We start from the raw sequence: 16,119 nt of genomic DNA on the forward strand, positions 1-16,119 counted from the left end.
TTTAAAGTTTGTGGTAATATTTTAATTTTATTTAGTATAAATATGGTACGCACTGAGAAGCAACATGATATAACGTTTCATAGTCAAGTTAATAATATGAAGTTTTACTGTGCATTATACGCATAAAACTCGGCATTCTATAGCTGAACAATACACACTTTCTTTGTATTATTACTCTAAAGTCTACGTAAAAACCCCTAAAACAATATTTTTTTCAGTAAACCTTTATCCTCATAAAGTCTTTATTGCGAGAATTTTTTATAAAGAAAATTCTCGGCGGGTCGTTTCTATCCCAAGTACCTAATGTAGTAAGTAAGTGTACCTAATATCATTGTAATTCATTTTACGGTGACATAAATGCATCACACTAACTTGTTTAGGCTCTGTGTCTAAGCATTGCCCAACCTCTTTGGTATAATTATTAAAGTTTTATTTGAGAGCAGCCTTGATATAAACGAAGCATGCCCATTCAAGAAGACTGTGATCGACTAGAATCAAAACTGACAGTGATTTGCCACGCTTTCCCGTCCATTGTTCATTTTTAAATTTGAATAAACGTATTTTATTTGGCTGGAGACACAAATAATATAAGAACACAATATGTCTTCCACCATAACAAAAAAATACTCAATATCCTATTCATCGTCAAAATTGTAAGTTTACTCATCGTAAAACTTTTTTTAAAGGCAACTACGCCTCAGTTTAAAGCGTATGGATTCCCGTAGTCTTTACCTCTCTCATGTGGCAACCCATGAGTGATGCAATTCAAATCAAGTGATATTAGTTTTCGCGGGTTTTCTCTTAATGATTAATTTGAATACAATCTTTGCGTAAGTTATAAAAATATGAATGTGTAACGATTTCCTTTCAAAACCTTACTTAAATCATATTATAACTGGCATGCCTGGTATTAAATATATAGGTAATACCATGACAATGGTGATGCCAATTGGGAGAGCAATAACTCTGTTCAACCAAAACGCTTCGGATGTTGATATATTCCACCTACGTTAGGATGAGTATATAGATGGGCGTTGTTTTATAAATTCTTAAAATAGCTTTGCACTTTTTACTACACTGATTTGCTTCTTTGCCTAATTACTTCGCATAAAATTAGATGAAATGATATATACTTGTATTAATAAATGTAATAATAAGAAAATAAATAGATCATAATATTATATTATGTCAAAAAATATTTTTAGAATATATTACATCATTTACATCCTAGAGTGCAAAGCTATGAAGAAAAAACTATACTTCTATGTATTTACATTATAATTTTTGTACCCGCTCACTCTTACAGTATTTAATACTATCTCTTTGTTTTTTTTAATGTCATGTTGTAAACATTTTAAATTTACAATTTGGAAAGTTCACTATATATTTAAAAAATAAAATCGGCGTGCGTACTTATGTACGCGCATTAGAAGTCATACTTCTTTCACGTAACAAAACAAAAATAATTATTCGACTAGCTCTTAATTTTCTTGTTAAATTACATACTCAAGATTTTTCTCGAGCTTATTGGAGCGCCGTTGGTTTATTTCGATACACTTTAACTTATATTACTAAATTTCTCGTTTTTTTTTATTTGTAAAGTAACAACTGTCACTTTGACGTTTAATGGTTTGTTTACGTAATGAATTGCAAATGGCCGGCAATAATAAATTCATTGCCTAGGCAACGGTACAATTCTACTATCAAACTTACGTTTGTATACTACTGACAGTACTGACTGATTCGTAGCTAACTTCATACTGTCGCGCATTTTCGTAACGGCTCTCAATTTCACTCTCTACGAAACGCCCCAAAAGTAGTATAACTTCAAAAATGAATTGAATGTTAACTAAAGTAAGTACCTAATATTTCTATTAACTACTAGGATGATGTAATTTTGGTGAATTTCTGTTGAATTAATTATTGTATATTTATTTTATAATATAAATTTGTCTCTCATCAGTAATCATCTATAGCGGAATTACTATGTAAATAAAGATTGTTTAATCAGTCGTTATGTTTGTGTATTATAATAGTTGATAAAATCAACTCCGTGTCTACCGTGTAATAACGACTCGGCTTAGTAATAATAATAAACATTCTCACAATTCATTGTTAAGGCGCAACAGAATTCAAATAAAAATGAATACATAATGCAAACTCAATGAGAGAAAACTCTCGTGCGGCTCGTTAAATAACTATTATAATAAAAATTGCTATTACCATACTGGCGTTACCATCGCTCATGAAGATTGTGATGAGATAATCGATAGCTAATCATTTATCATTTTGGTAAGTGCTCATTTGGTGTGCTAGTCCACGGATCTCGGAACCGGATATGCGTAGTTCAATGAACACCCGTACGATCGCACTATTTCTAAATAGATTGTAATTTTATGATAAAGCGTGTTTATTACTCAAACGATATTATCGGTTTAATAATAATAAAAAAAATAATAGTTACTTATCAGATTTCCTGTTATTAGATAATAACAAAATGTATCTTTGGGTCATCGACATACTGTATGTACGAGTGACGTTAATCTGATATTTTTTTAAACAGTTGAGGGATTTAAATAAATAATATACAGTTTACACGAAAGCATCATGCGTATACTATGTTTTGTTTTATTGTTAACAATAATTAAATGAGACAAGCATGCAAATGAAGTGATTAAATATTTTTTTTAAATCATTATACAACATTGTCGGTTCTCTGCATTTGTTAATTTTATTGATATCGTTAGATTTAATTGTATTATAATTTTAATTGTAATGAATATAGATAACTTGAAAACACCTCAGATATATAATGATACCCACTAGAAAAAAAATCATTAAAAAAAATACGACGCCTGACGGGATTTAAACCCATATATCCACTATTAAAAATGTTGTGAACAATTCGGTGAATATAAGAAATGATTTATTATGGATTGTAATTTTATATTTTTTTTTATCAGCAAACACAAATTTAATAAAAACTGGATTTTTGAAGCAGGGCTCGCTTTATTGTTTTAGGCTAAAAACCAAGGGACTCAAAGCATGCCAATTGTCTCCGAACATTGAGTGCGTGTTTTTTTATGTGAAAAACTTTAATGAGTATTATGAAGCAGACGTAACCATTGAAAATAACATGCTCAACACGTGTTTAAGTTTATCCAATATTATTCCACACTCGAGTTCTATACTATGTGAAACCACACCCAGTAGGGTAAGCGGAAATTGTTTATTATCTGGTTTTATGATTTGCGTGTAGTTAATAAAAATTAAGCACCTTTTTTATCGTACCTAAAATTTTTTTACAAATCCCTGAAAATACAAAGATTTATGTATAATTTTCTTTCGATATATAACTAAGTATATAATATTAACCTCCATTTCCACAATTTTGAGATAATCATAAAAAAACCGTCAAACACATTAATTATGACTGATTTTTTTCCGTAGTAAAAAATATATGAAGAAATAATTAGTAAGAGCAAACAGTGAGATAAAGTATTGCTAATGTTATTGAAACTAATAAAAATCATGTTTTAAGTTAGTCTAAACATATAAAAAATTACTGATATATTGAACTTTTCAATCACCTTAACAGCTTAATTATATTTAACTAACAAACGGCGATAAGTTTGATATTTTGTGAATATGCATGTATGATGAAAAGGTATTTACAGAATCAGTATCAAGAAAAGTAAAAATAATGATTACAGGCTTTAAAACTAGTAGCAATCATCTTAACTGCATGAAAGGTAGTCTAATAGAGACTATTTACTCTGTAATATAATCAAGTGGAGAGTATGTGAGACCTTATAGGTCCAGAGCAGATAGCGGCCTCTAGGTCTATGACGTGTTTCACCTGTCGGTTACGACTGGATGATTTCAGCGATTATATTTTCTTCCAGCAATGTTTATGCCAATTTCACATCGAATATATTTAGAAAACTTTATTACATGGTATATCCATACATGGGTCTGCAGTGAAATAAATATCCAAAAACTGAGTGTAGCACAATGTGACATTATAGAAAGTTGTATGCTTGTAAGGACAAAAATACGGATAAGGAAACAAACAAGGTATACGACTCATACAGCGTAACTCATTAAAATTTTTAATTTGCATGGTTAAAAATAAAGTTCAAGTACCTACTGGTATATATCTTATATAATTCACGATAATTAATTAAATTAATTACATTTTTATTGGAATGAAGATGGAAAAGGTGCAACAAAATGTATGTTAGTCCTTACACACTTTGATCTCATCAAAACACATTTATAATTGAAGAAAATACTTTTTAAAGATAATATTACCTTTTTTAATAAGGATGTCATGTTGAATTTCATCAAAATTTATATTAAATAATTTTTTAATATTGTTGTTGGTAATTCTATTTTATATCGTAAATTAGAACAGTGTTTTTCTTTCAAGAGTTTCAGTAACTTTTACAAATAGAATTGAGAAAAAAAAGTGTAAGTATATATTTTTTTTCAACGATGTAACTTTGGCAGGACGCTATGTCACTACGTTATTTTAAAATTTAAATCATGTCCGCATGAATGTTATTAAAATTTAGCATAATAGTTACAACAAGCGCGTCCGAATAATAGCGAAGACAAAGACCAGTAGCCTTGGATATTGATTGACAAACACACGCGTATTGATTTCTACATTCTATTAGACAACCTGATATAAAAGAGTGATGTCCGACACATTTGACATAAAATTGTATTTAGATATTACTACCAGATTATTTTACCTCCTTCAAATTGGAATACTTGTAGATAGTTCCTTTTAGATTGATGTAGATCATATCTTTTGATTCTTGTTCGCCTCCTTTCTAATGATGAGTTTTTCTCGGCAGAAATCTATTCTTCGAGCGATGTAGCCCACGTTTATTCACTTCAATATCTATACACTTATAATATAATATTGTAATAATTCTATTTGCACTAATGCCCTTTTATTTATTTTCATATCCTTGTGCGTTATACAAGGGTGGGTCAATAATTCCTTAGAAAAAAGCATTAAAACAGTTTTTATTTTTGTATTTTTTTTTAATTTCTCAACATAATCTCCTTGGAGCTCAATACACTTGGTTAGACGTTTCTCAATTTTTTTTAAACCGTCAGAAAAATAAGTTTTCGGAAGGTCCTCAAAATAAGCATTTGTCCGATCGATGACTTCTTCATTTGAAAAAAAACGTTGTCCACTTAGCCATTTTTTTAAGTTTGGGAAAAGGAAAAAGTCACTGGGGGCTAAATCTGGCGAATACGGTGGGTGGTCGACCAAATCAAACTTCAATTCTTCAATTTTAGCCATTGATCGTAAACATGTGTGAACACGGGCATTGTCCTGATGAAAGAGGATTTTTTTCCTGTTTAAATGAGGCCGTTTTTCTTCAATTTTGTTTTTTAGCTGGTCCAATAAAGATGCATAATAATCCCCTGTTATTGTTTTTCCTTTTTCCAAATAGTCAACGAAAATAATTCCACGTGCATCCCAAAATACAGTAGCCATAACCTTACCAGCTGATTTTACGGTTTTCGCCTTCTTTGGACATGGATCGCCTTTCGCAATCCACTGCTTTGACTGTTCTTTCGTCTCGGGAGTATAGTGGTGTATCCATGTTTCATCTACAGTCACAAAGCGACGAAAAAATTCATCCGGATTGCGTTGCATGAGCGACAACATGGCTTTGGAGGCCACCACCCTATTGCGTTTATTGTCGACTGTGAGTAAACGCAGCACCCATTTTGTAGAAATTTTTTTCATGCCCAATTTGTCATGTAAAATAGAAATGACGCTACCTTTTGAGATCCCTGTAATCTCAATTATCTCACTCAACTTTAATCTTCGGTCACTTAACACCATATTGTAGATTTTATTGATCATTTCTGGTGTAGTCACCTCTACAGGACGTCCTGAGCGTGGTTCATCCTTTGTTGATGTAAGACCACGTTTAAATTCATTTAACCAGTTATAAATAGTTGCAAGTGAAGGAGCAGATATGCCGTGAACTAAATCCAACTCATTTTTTATTTCCTTTGCTGTTAACCCTTTTATATTAAAATGTTTAATAACAGCTCTAACCTCAATTTTCTCCATTTTCCATTTTTCCATTTTCGTCTGTGGCCATGTTTGATATATAATAAGACATTTTTTGTTACTACATTTTAGTACAGTACAGAGCTCAAACCTCTTATAATGGACTGCGCTAATATAAATTATTATTATTATCGTAAGGCAGAAAAATACTTCTAAAAAAATACCCATCAGAGATTGTGAGATTTGCGTATGCAAAAGAGTTACAACAGAGTGATGGCACGAAATAGCTAAGTTCTAGAGATCATGGTTAAAGTTTTGTAATGAAACAGTGAGAATTATTGCTATTGCAATAATTTTAATCCAAGAAATATCAAAAATTTTCGGTGCCAATTAAGTTTTATTAAAATTTTGCAATAATATATTCACTTTTAAATAAACATACTCTAAAGATATACTAAAATCTGCAACGTTTTCCGTTATGGTTTATAGTCATGTTTTTCTGTAACTTTTCGCCTTCCCACATACTCGTAATGTTTAAATTTGCTGTACTGATGCTAATACACTGATAATACGCTTTACTGGGGGCGGTCCAGTTCTCCAAACATTATGGTCTCTATACAGCATATTTTCTATCGATCAAAAATGTATGCTAATATTTTACCTTTATGAATGGTTTTTAAATAGAAATTTTAAAAAAATGGATATCGTCAAAAATAAATAATGGACCTCAAATATTGCATCACATTTAACACATATTATAGTGAAAGGAGCTAAAGACTTTGGCAAAGTCCCACTATTATATATTATTATACAAATCTTACTCGAAGTTACAGTATTATTTTATAGATAGTAATTTGTTTAATTAAAAAATTAAGTAGGTAACGTATCAATAGTAGACAAAGAAGCAGAGGCAAATTGGCGATTTAAGACTGGCTCAAGAAGTTTTTCAGTGATTCGGCCCAAAATTAAATAATCTATATATATACCTTATTAATTAAAAACCAATTTTTTCCCAACACAAAACATTGACATTAAATTAAATTAATCATATTGTCGAATATTTAATGACTCGGAGAGCGATAGAAATTTAATAAATACAACACAACCAGGCGCGAGAAATTATATCGTACGAACTAATTCATGAGTTTTAAATTAACATGACATCTTATTTTGATTTATATTATTATACATCAGTTGTACACGAATTGCAATAAACCAAACAACCGAAATGTCTTTCAATGTCCCGCCGTTGTTGAAATTTGTCACCAAAGAGGTTATCAATGTTTTGTTTAAGTAGGTACAGACAATAACGTTATTTTTTTTAGCTGAATAATAATTTTAAAAAATCTATGCGTAAATTTTAAAAGTTTTAATCACTCAAACTTAATAATATAATTTAAATGTATGGCAAACAGTTGCGACTTCGTTCAGCGTTAGCCTAGAAGCTTCTCAAAACTAAACAAAACTTCTGAGCTTTTTCGATGTGTATCGACAAATAGTCAAAATAACATAAATAAATATTATGAAGACCATCGATTTTTATCAATAATTTAATATATTTTATCTAGTTAAAATATAGCAGTCAATAACAGTTTTTATTTGGTACAGTTCGGTTATGAAGAATACAGCGGCAAACACGTTTTGAAAATAGCTGATATACTGGATTATTTGTTAGTTTAACCTAACCAAACCCAAACTAACAAATAATCCAGTATATCGGGTATTTTCAAAATGTGTTTTCCGCTGTATACCTCATAACCGAACTGTACTTTTTTTTAGTACATACTAGTGTTGAAAAGCACCTTTGTTAAGTATGTAAGGACATACAAGAACATACAAGAAAAACCTACTGAATATCTAATAAATAAAATATATAATTCGCATTAGCAATTTATTATTAAACAAAAATTAAATCATAGACAAAACCTATTGATATGTCAAATATTCTTTTTTGGATTTTTATCATTCAAAAGGCTCTTTTATTAGTAGAAAAACACTTAAATCATTAAAAAAAACCAAAATCATAATTACAATTTAAATCAATTATTTTCTATGATGATTTATTTTATTATAATTCTATTAGAATTAAAATAATATTTATTATATAATCAATTATAGAGGTCACAGGTGAGTTGAGTTTAAATTGGTCTATAAATATAGCTCTGGTCACCCATATGATTTTCTCAATATTTCTACCTGTAATAACTAACGTGTGCCATGAAAACGAGTATTAAAGAAAACAATGGAACCGCTATATGGATAATTTATACAAAACTAATGGTATTTTAGTGCTAATCTATGGAGTATGTAATAAAGTGAACAAAACAAAAACTTGATTCTAAATACTGAACCCGGACGCTTGACATTGCCTCTGCAAACCTGTATTCATTTTTAGGTAAAATATTATTAATAAATAAGAAGGCACTAGAAAAATCGTTAAAAACTATCACTTATTAGCTGACAATCTAAATATCAACAATACTTTCTTTTAGAGGGGTATTTTAAGGGTAGTTTGAGTTCTAGAAATTGTAATTCTGGCTTAGAATCTAACAAAATCAAACGGATAACTAAATTTGTATATAATATATATTTTTTAATTTGAACAAAAACAAACAATTTTTACATATTGAACAAACATAACTTGAAAATACCTCAGATATATACCTACTAGAAACTAGACACCTGACGTGATTTGAACCTGTATAACCTTTGGAATCGCTTAAGCTACGGGTGTTCTACTTAATTACAACAATTTTAACTAATAGTTCCTACATGAAATGTTTATTAAATTGCGTTATTTTTGACTACCGGTTTTTGAGTTTTAAATTAAGGTATCATTAATTGTCCTACCGACGCTCGATTTGTTGAATAAAAGAAACGGTTTATTAAATTTTACATACTTTCGTATCACTTTCTTCTAGGTAGGTATATAAAAATTTAATAAATATGCATAATTATTATCCCTACACCGCAAGTCCGTGTTATATTCAGAGTTGCCAACATTTTTGTATAATAATCTAGCTTACGAAATTCACATATAACGTATGGCATTAAATTTAGCGTTCTAGCTTATTTTATTACTCTAGCATATTTATATGAATTACAATTGGCAACACTGGTCAAATGTAGGAAACCAACGATAGTTTTAGTATTAATATTTTTTTTTAATTACACGTTTGTTTTATCAAAATTTATATAAAAAGTTATCCTAAATTCTCGGGGTTGCAATATTCTTGGAATCAGTACATAGAGCAAAATCCTTGCATCATAAGCCCTAATAATTAACACTTCTACCTACTAATACTTACTTAAAAACATTACTCAATCATTTAAAGTTCAATAATTACAACATACTAATTTAGGTTAGGTTTAATCGCCATGTCTTTTTTATTCGTCTATAAGGTTCAGTCATAAACTATTAATTAAGCTATATATATAACATAATTACAAGATAAAAAGAACTTTTTATATACGTTTTTAAATTTTCTGTTGAATCATATAAACATGACTTGACTAGCTTAAACGATCAAAAAAATTTTTACTTGATAGAAATAATACTGAAATTTTATTTTGACATGTCATATTAATTTCCATAGTACCGCAAGTATATATAAATAATTTAGTTGCTAGGACACCAGACTAGCAACCAATAATTGTGTCGGAATAATTTTTCATACAAAACAGAATTAACTGAAAATGAATTCAATTCGTATTTAAAAAATTCATTGGCATCGTGTTCTGATATATTTTAAAAGTTTCAAATGTCTAGCTAGTCGGGAAGTTGGTTAAAAATTGATTGCACTGGACAAAGAACTACCAGACAAATAATAATACGAGCTAAGAAAAACGTTGTAATAAACGCTTTTGTTTAAGTGGTCTTAGCGATTTAGTGCTCCAAATTATTGGGGTAAAAGCCCATGAATCTTATTTATTCTAATATAACAAAAATTTTAATTACGAGCCAAAATATTAAATATCTACTACTTACTACTGTTAGTATTAGTGATGGTAAAAAGGCTAAGAAAAAAATATATATTTCTTGGATGATGAATTTGTATAAAATTACTTTACACCGTTGTAAAGAATAAGAAGGAAAGTAAATCAATAATAATCATTCGTTCAACCAAAATGTAACTGAAAGTAACTAAGGACTTAAATAGCTAATATTATATTACCGAAACAATTGATATATTCCAAATTTTCCTATTATAAATATTTTAATAACATGTACCTAATAATATATTCATGCTAAATTATAAATTGACGTAAAGAAACGTCACAGTGCAGTAAATAGAGAAAATGCTTGACTGTATCGAATTTATTTGTAATTATAGGTAAACTTTCTTGAATCTTTAAGCATTCGTTCAATTCGTAATCGTATTGCATTACGGCAATATTGTGTCATATTATATAAATATGTACGTCATCTTAGTACTTTTTTATAATATTTCAAGAAAAAACCTGTGGCAAATGTGAAGCTATTTTTGTTTAAGTACCTATGGCATTTCTATACACTTAATTAAACAGTTTAAGACTGTATTTGTACATTTTTACAGCTATAACAATACATGATATTATGAATGTATGTTTTTTATCTACTAAATTGAAAATTTTTCACTTTGAAACGTTTTCTTATTCGCATACAGTCACATAGTTTTAAAGTCATGTTAATAATTTATTTTTGTGATTATACATATAGTGATACATGCAAAAATGTGTACCGCAAGCTACTATACGTAACCCTACCTTAACTGATGATTCTGACAGGTGGTTGAGTAGACTCATTATAGGTACATAATATATAGACCAGTGGGTCTATTCTATACTTATCGACCGCTAAAGTGATAAAGTGATAAATATTAGCACCTATCTTGCTGCTGTTAAAATATCGCACTTATTGCAACAATAAAAACCAACTTCATGTAATTCTTACAATAAGTGCTAATATTTTGAAGCAAACCTACCCTAAGTTTGATACTATTTATCACTTTAGTGTTCGATAAGTATAGAATAGACCCACGCATGTGTAATAATATAATATGTATTAACGATCTAATTTTAAATATATAAATAACTAGATTTGTGTATAAATAATGTAGTCATAAAGATAATATATATTATGATGACCGCTTTTCGACTTTCTTTCTTAGTATTACTTAGTATTTTCTGAATTTTTGATAACCAACAAAATTACTATTTACGTAAATCTATCATGTTTCAAAATATTATATGCAAAACATTACATTACATTACCATGTTCAATCCTTAGACAATCATATTATGAGCCTCAACGGCGTGGACCTTTGTATTAACAGATTTTTGTTTTTACGATAAATGTATGTTAACAACTTGTTTTACCCATAACATCCATACTATGGGTCCAACCACGCATTGAAAAACAGAACAAAAATTTGGCGTACCCGAGATTTAAGCCCAGGATCTACAAAATTATAAATATATGATTTTTACGTCAATTTCATGTTTCAACTGAATTCAAGTTTGTCTGTTGATTTTCCCCCTGTTAGTCCTAGTAGCAGTTAGTATTATTCTAATATTTTTTTCATTTTTCTTTCCAGTTACACAAACACATGTCCCCAGACGAGCTGAGAAACGTCTTCCACGTAGAAGACCACTCACTAGTTCCAGAGTACCAAGTTATCCAACTAAACCATCACGTGTCAAAGCGCCACGTGGCATCAGCCACAGACAGTAGATACCACACCGGAAACACAATACACAGCGGAAGTGGCAAGAAGTCTGCTCATGACAAACTGTCAGGAGCAGAAGTTCAGATCAAAAACGCTCACAAATTCGCGGGCTTAGGTTTCGCGTACAATTACCCACCGGCAGTCGTTGATCATATCGGCTCAACGAGGTATAGTAATAAAATAAATGAAGAACCATTCTCACTTGATAGTTTATCTGACAGTGCTAGCGGAGTAGAAATTCTCTCACAAAAAAGAACTAACTCAGAACCCCAAGAGAGCGCCAACGATAGTGATAAATTTGTTAATGTGAACGGTGATAGTATATCACAAGTGGTAATTAATGGTGATGCCATCGTAGAAAATAATGATAGGGTTAAAAATAGTGGAAAATTTGAAGATGTGGAGCATTTAGACGAGAGTCTTGAAGACGGGGTGCACAGAATCAAATTCGAAGCATTCGGTAGGCCGATCGAATTGGTTTTGCGGAAGACAGAAGGTCTTTTCAAGAAGAACGGATTGAAGTTGTTTACTGTCGTTGGAAACGAAACGCAGCCTCATGGAGTAGAATTCGTGGAAAGCGAGGTGAGTTGTTTTTTTTATTATAAAATGTAATACAACTGCTATTAAAAAAAATGATTTTAGTATAATTTACTTAGCAAATTACTTTTTAGCCACTTTATTTTTATATAACCTCGAAATACTACTTTTTTATGTATGTTCATCTATAACTTATTATGCAACTCTCAATGAATGTAACACTATTTACGACCAATATTGCAGTAATAGTTGTTTTTGAATTTGGTCAAAAATTCTTTAAGTGGTCGTCCATAAATCCATTTCACCTGTAAGGTAAATTAAAATTGAATTAGTGTATTTGAATCGAACATGAACAGCATTCTTCATTCAAAACAATATAAAAAAGGAGCAAATCGTCGTAAACAATCAAAAATATAAAGTTATTTATCTATTTCCGCTTGTAACTATGTAAAATATTTCAATAGTAGATATGCAAATATATTTTATCTGTCTGCATTCGAGCAATTAAATCTCTATTAATTACTTTGACATTTAATTTTACCTCTGTTTATCTGATAAACAATACAAAATGCTTAATTATTATCGATTTTATATTTATCTTATTCTTTTTTTCGTCTAGCGTGTTGACAAATTTTAATATTCGACACAAATCTTATCTGCCTTCGAAAACCTTCAAAAAATTATTTTAATTCCAATGCTGTGAACCTCAGTTCAATATCATCAATTTAAAAAATATTTTTTTCGTAAAGTTTATTCACCTTTTCAAAATAATAGGTGCATACGTCATTTTGTTTCTAAAATCGTAATTTACTTTAATGCTTACATATTAGATTGTTTCCATTCAAAAGTCATGTTATCACAATCATTATTCAATGTAAGATTTATGCTTCATTAGTTTTATAGGAAAGTGTTCTTTTATTGATTCAAAATCTACAACCGACAATAATAATAATATCATGCATACGCATAAAATATTTACTTTCGATTTTATTTCCTCGACAAACAAAAATATTTTCTAGCAATTGTTGATAAAATCTGAGTTACATAATAATTTTCTTTTAAAGTGTGTGTGTAGCGATCTGAACAATCAATATTATAATTTTCTTTTTTACAATGGACGAGAGTTTTCATTTCATCCATTTTCATTTAAATAATTTACAATATTTTAGATTAAAACGTACTATGTATGTATTGACTTTTAATTTATTAAAAATTATGAATATTAATTTCACAAAAAATACTACCATTATTTGTATTGTATTCACGACTGAATATGCACAAGACTTCAGAATGCAATATTCTTAATTGAGCTCAAATACTAAAAAAAATCCTTCGGCCGAGTAGGATTTGTACAAACATCTTTAAATTGCCGGTCAAGGGTTCTAAATACTAAATTACTAACTCAAGTATTAAGTTCATAATAACTATGCTAGCTAATTACAACGATTAATAATAGTTATCATATTTTTTATAAGTAAAATAGGCAAAATACGTGTTTTAATACAATTCGGTTCAATTATTTTTTCTAATACATATATTTCTGAGGCTTTTTCAATGCGTATATTTTAAATGAAGAATGCAACATTCTTTATAAACCTTGATAGTTAGGCATTCCACAAGACTCTCATTATCCGCATCTGGTATGGGTAAATCATTATATAGTGGCACCATGACTATGGCGAAAGCGATTTACAGCTGTAGATGTAATATGTGTTGGCATTTAAACAGGCTTTGTACCAAACAATGCCAAAACACATACAAATTGCTTATGGTACCACGCGTATAGTTCAAATAAGTTCAATATTTTTTCTTTTGCCCTTACAATTTCCACTTAATAATCACAATGTCTGTTTTAAAGAGATTCACTTTCATACTGAAGACCTTTATAATCTTTCTATTACGTGACTTAAATTACTCCGTTACTTAATCGTAAATTACTTAACTGATAAAAATCATCACATATACTTCGTAGTCTTAACAAGAACGCCTTTTCCTACAAATATAACTTAACCTTTTGTTACATTATTTCAACGACAGAACTCAGTGAGTTTTTTAAAAGGTTTGACAGCCTGTTAAACTTCCTTAAGTGAGAACACGATATTAAATAAGTTAAACAATTTTTCAATGAGAATAATTCAGATTTCTCAATCAAGACGAATTCTTTATCTGTCACTTGTACAAAAAAAAGAAATCTAAAAAATATGTCACGGCAACAATTGGTTGAAATTTCTTCCGTCTTATAGAATTCAAAATAACTTATTTGATCGATTGCTGACAATATTACTTTTCAATGGAAAAATTGACAGTAAAGAATAGGTTTCGATATCCATTTCTTTTAAACATGTATTCAAATGTCTAAATATATTTGAATACATAGTGAAATTAAAAGTACAGGGTGTGCACCAAGTCCTTAATTTAAGCATTTAATAAAACTCATTAATACATTAAATACCACTAATCGACTCTTCTTAATTTTGGTAGTTATATGAGTTTGTAAGTATTCTCATTCGAACAGTTATCCGATAGTACAATAATTTCCAAACCTCTCTGTTGACTGATTACTATAATTATTAACTTGTATAATATTCTTCATTAAAATCATTATGAGTCAATAATGAAATAAGTTTGACAAACGTATGTATATTTGTATAATACAATTAACCAAAATTTCTATAGCTTAGTGCATAGATGACAATGCTGACATTACGTATTATCGCGGCCATAACAAAAAAAACTATAGTGCAAATTGGAAGATTGCATGCATGAATCAAAAAAGGTTGACAAGCCTCTGAATTATCGCGCGGCAATTGAACCGTGACATATCTGTACCTGCGCAGTAGAACGATAGTAGCAAACCTGCTGGTAAAAAAACGAACTACACCGTGCAGACTCGTTTTGAGGTTAACCAATTTTCACGACCTGTCAAATATTACCATAAAATGACAACATGGCGTCTCGCTTACTCTTAAAGAATGAGATTGGCGAGACATTCAGCATGTTTACGTGTAAATAGTTATTATCACAGTTTAAAATACGCACTATCGGTGCAAGTAAATCCATGCACGTGTACAAGTGCTAAATATCTAAATGACGATAAGATCTGATTTTGTTCCAAACCGTTGACGAATCACGACTAGGCCCATCAAAAAAGTATCGACGTTTCGAAGTATTGATTGATCTCTTCGATGACAATACTGATTTTGCGATATTTTTTTTTTATTTAATATCGATACTTGCGATACATTTTTACTAATAATTTTCTTTCGATTGGGAAGGTATGTACATAATATTTCACACTAAATTTGTGAGAAATAACCATATTTTTTAGATTTTAGTATTCTATATTAACTTTATGATTAGTTTGAATGGTTTGGAAGCACCTTTATAAACTTTCTAAAGTATCGATTGCGTGTTTTGCTTCAAGAAAACGCGCCACCGATTTTAAACACTTTTTAAAAACAGTCATAACTTATAAATTATATTGGTTTATCAATCATCACATTTACTCTCAAGTTGTCTAAGTTTACTTGTGAATTCTCAATTATCACATTTTCTATAATAGGTCATTGTACTTTACGAAATTGCATGTTTCCACACTCAGCCAATTTTTTTGATGTTTGGTCAGCTAAACGTATCTAGTGTCGATATCCTGAGTTAACACGAACCTATAACCTTTTACGTAAAAAATATAAAAATATATAAAATTTCATCCGAAGAAGGTAGATATTTATTTGTCTAATTTACCATCATAGTCAATACTTGAGGCTGTTAATTTCAAAGTTGGCTACCTCCAAATTCGGTCACTTTGAGATAATCGCAAAAAAT

The 16,119-nt window shown here is 29.7% G+C and overlaps 1 protein-coding gene across 2 annotated transcripts in view; it reads left to right on the plus strand.

Moving 5' to 3' along the window:
- Positions 1 to 16,119, plus strand: part of sona (sol narae metalloprotease) — a 304,986-nt gene that overhangs the window by 125,618 nt on the left and 163,249 nt on the right. For both annotated transcript variants that reach the window (XM_085961198.1, XM_085961199.1), the window contains exon 3: positions 11,626 to 12,339. In XM_085961198.1, the coding sequence (XP_085817324.1) occupies positions 11,626 to 12,339 (714 nt within the window). The remainder of the gene's footprint in view (positions 1 to 11,625; positions 12,340 to 16,119) is intronic.

The sequence above is a fragment of the Rhyacophila brunnea genome, unplaced genomic scaffold, assembly GCF_057557595.1.
Source record: "Rhyacophila brunnea isolate RB1 unplaced genomic scaffold, BYU_Rbru_1.0 scaffold_12, whole genome shotgun sequence".
NCBI classification, from domain to species: domain Eukaryota; kingdom Metazoa; phylum Arthropoda; class Insecta; order Trichoptera; family Rhyacophilidae; genus Rhyacophila; species Rhyacophila brunnea.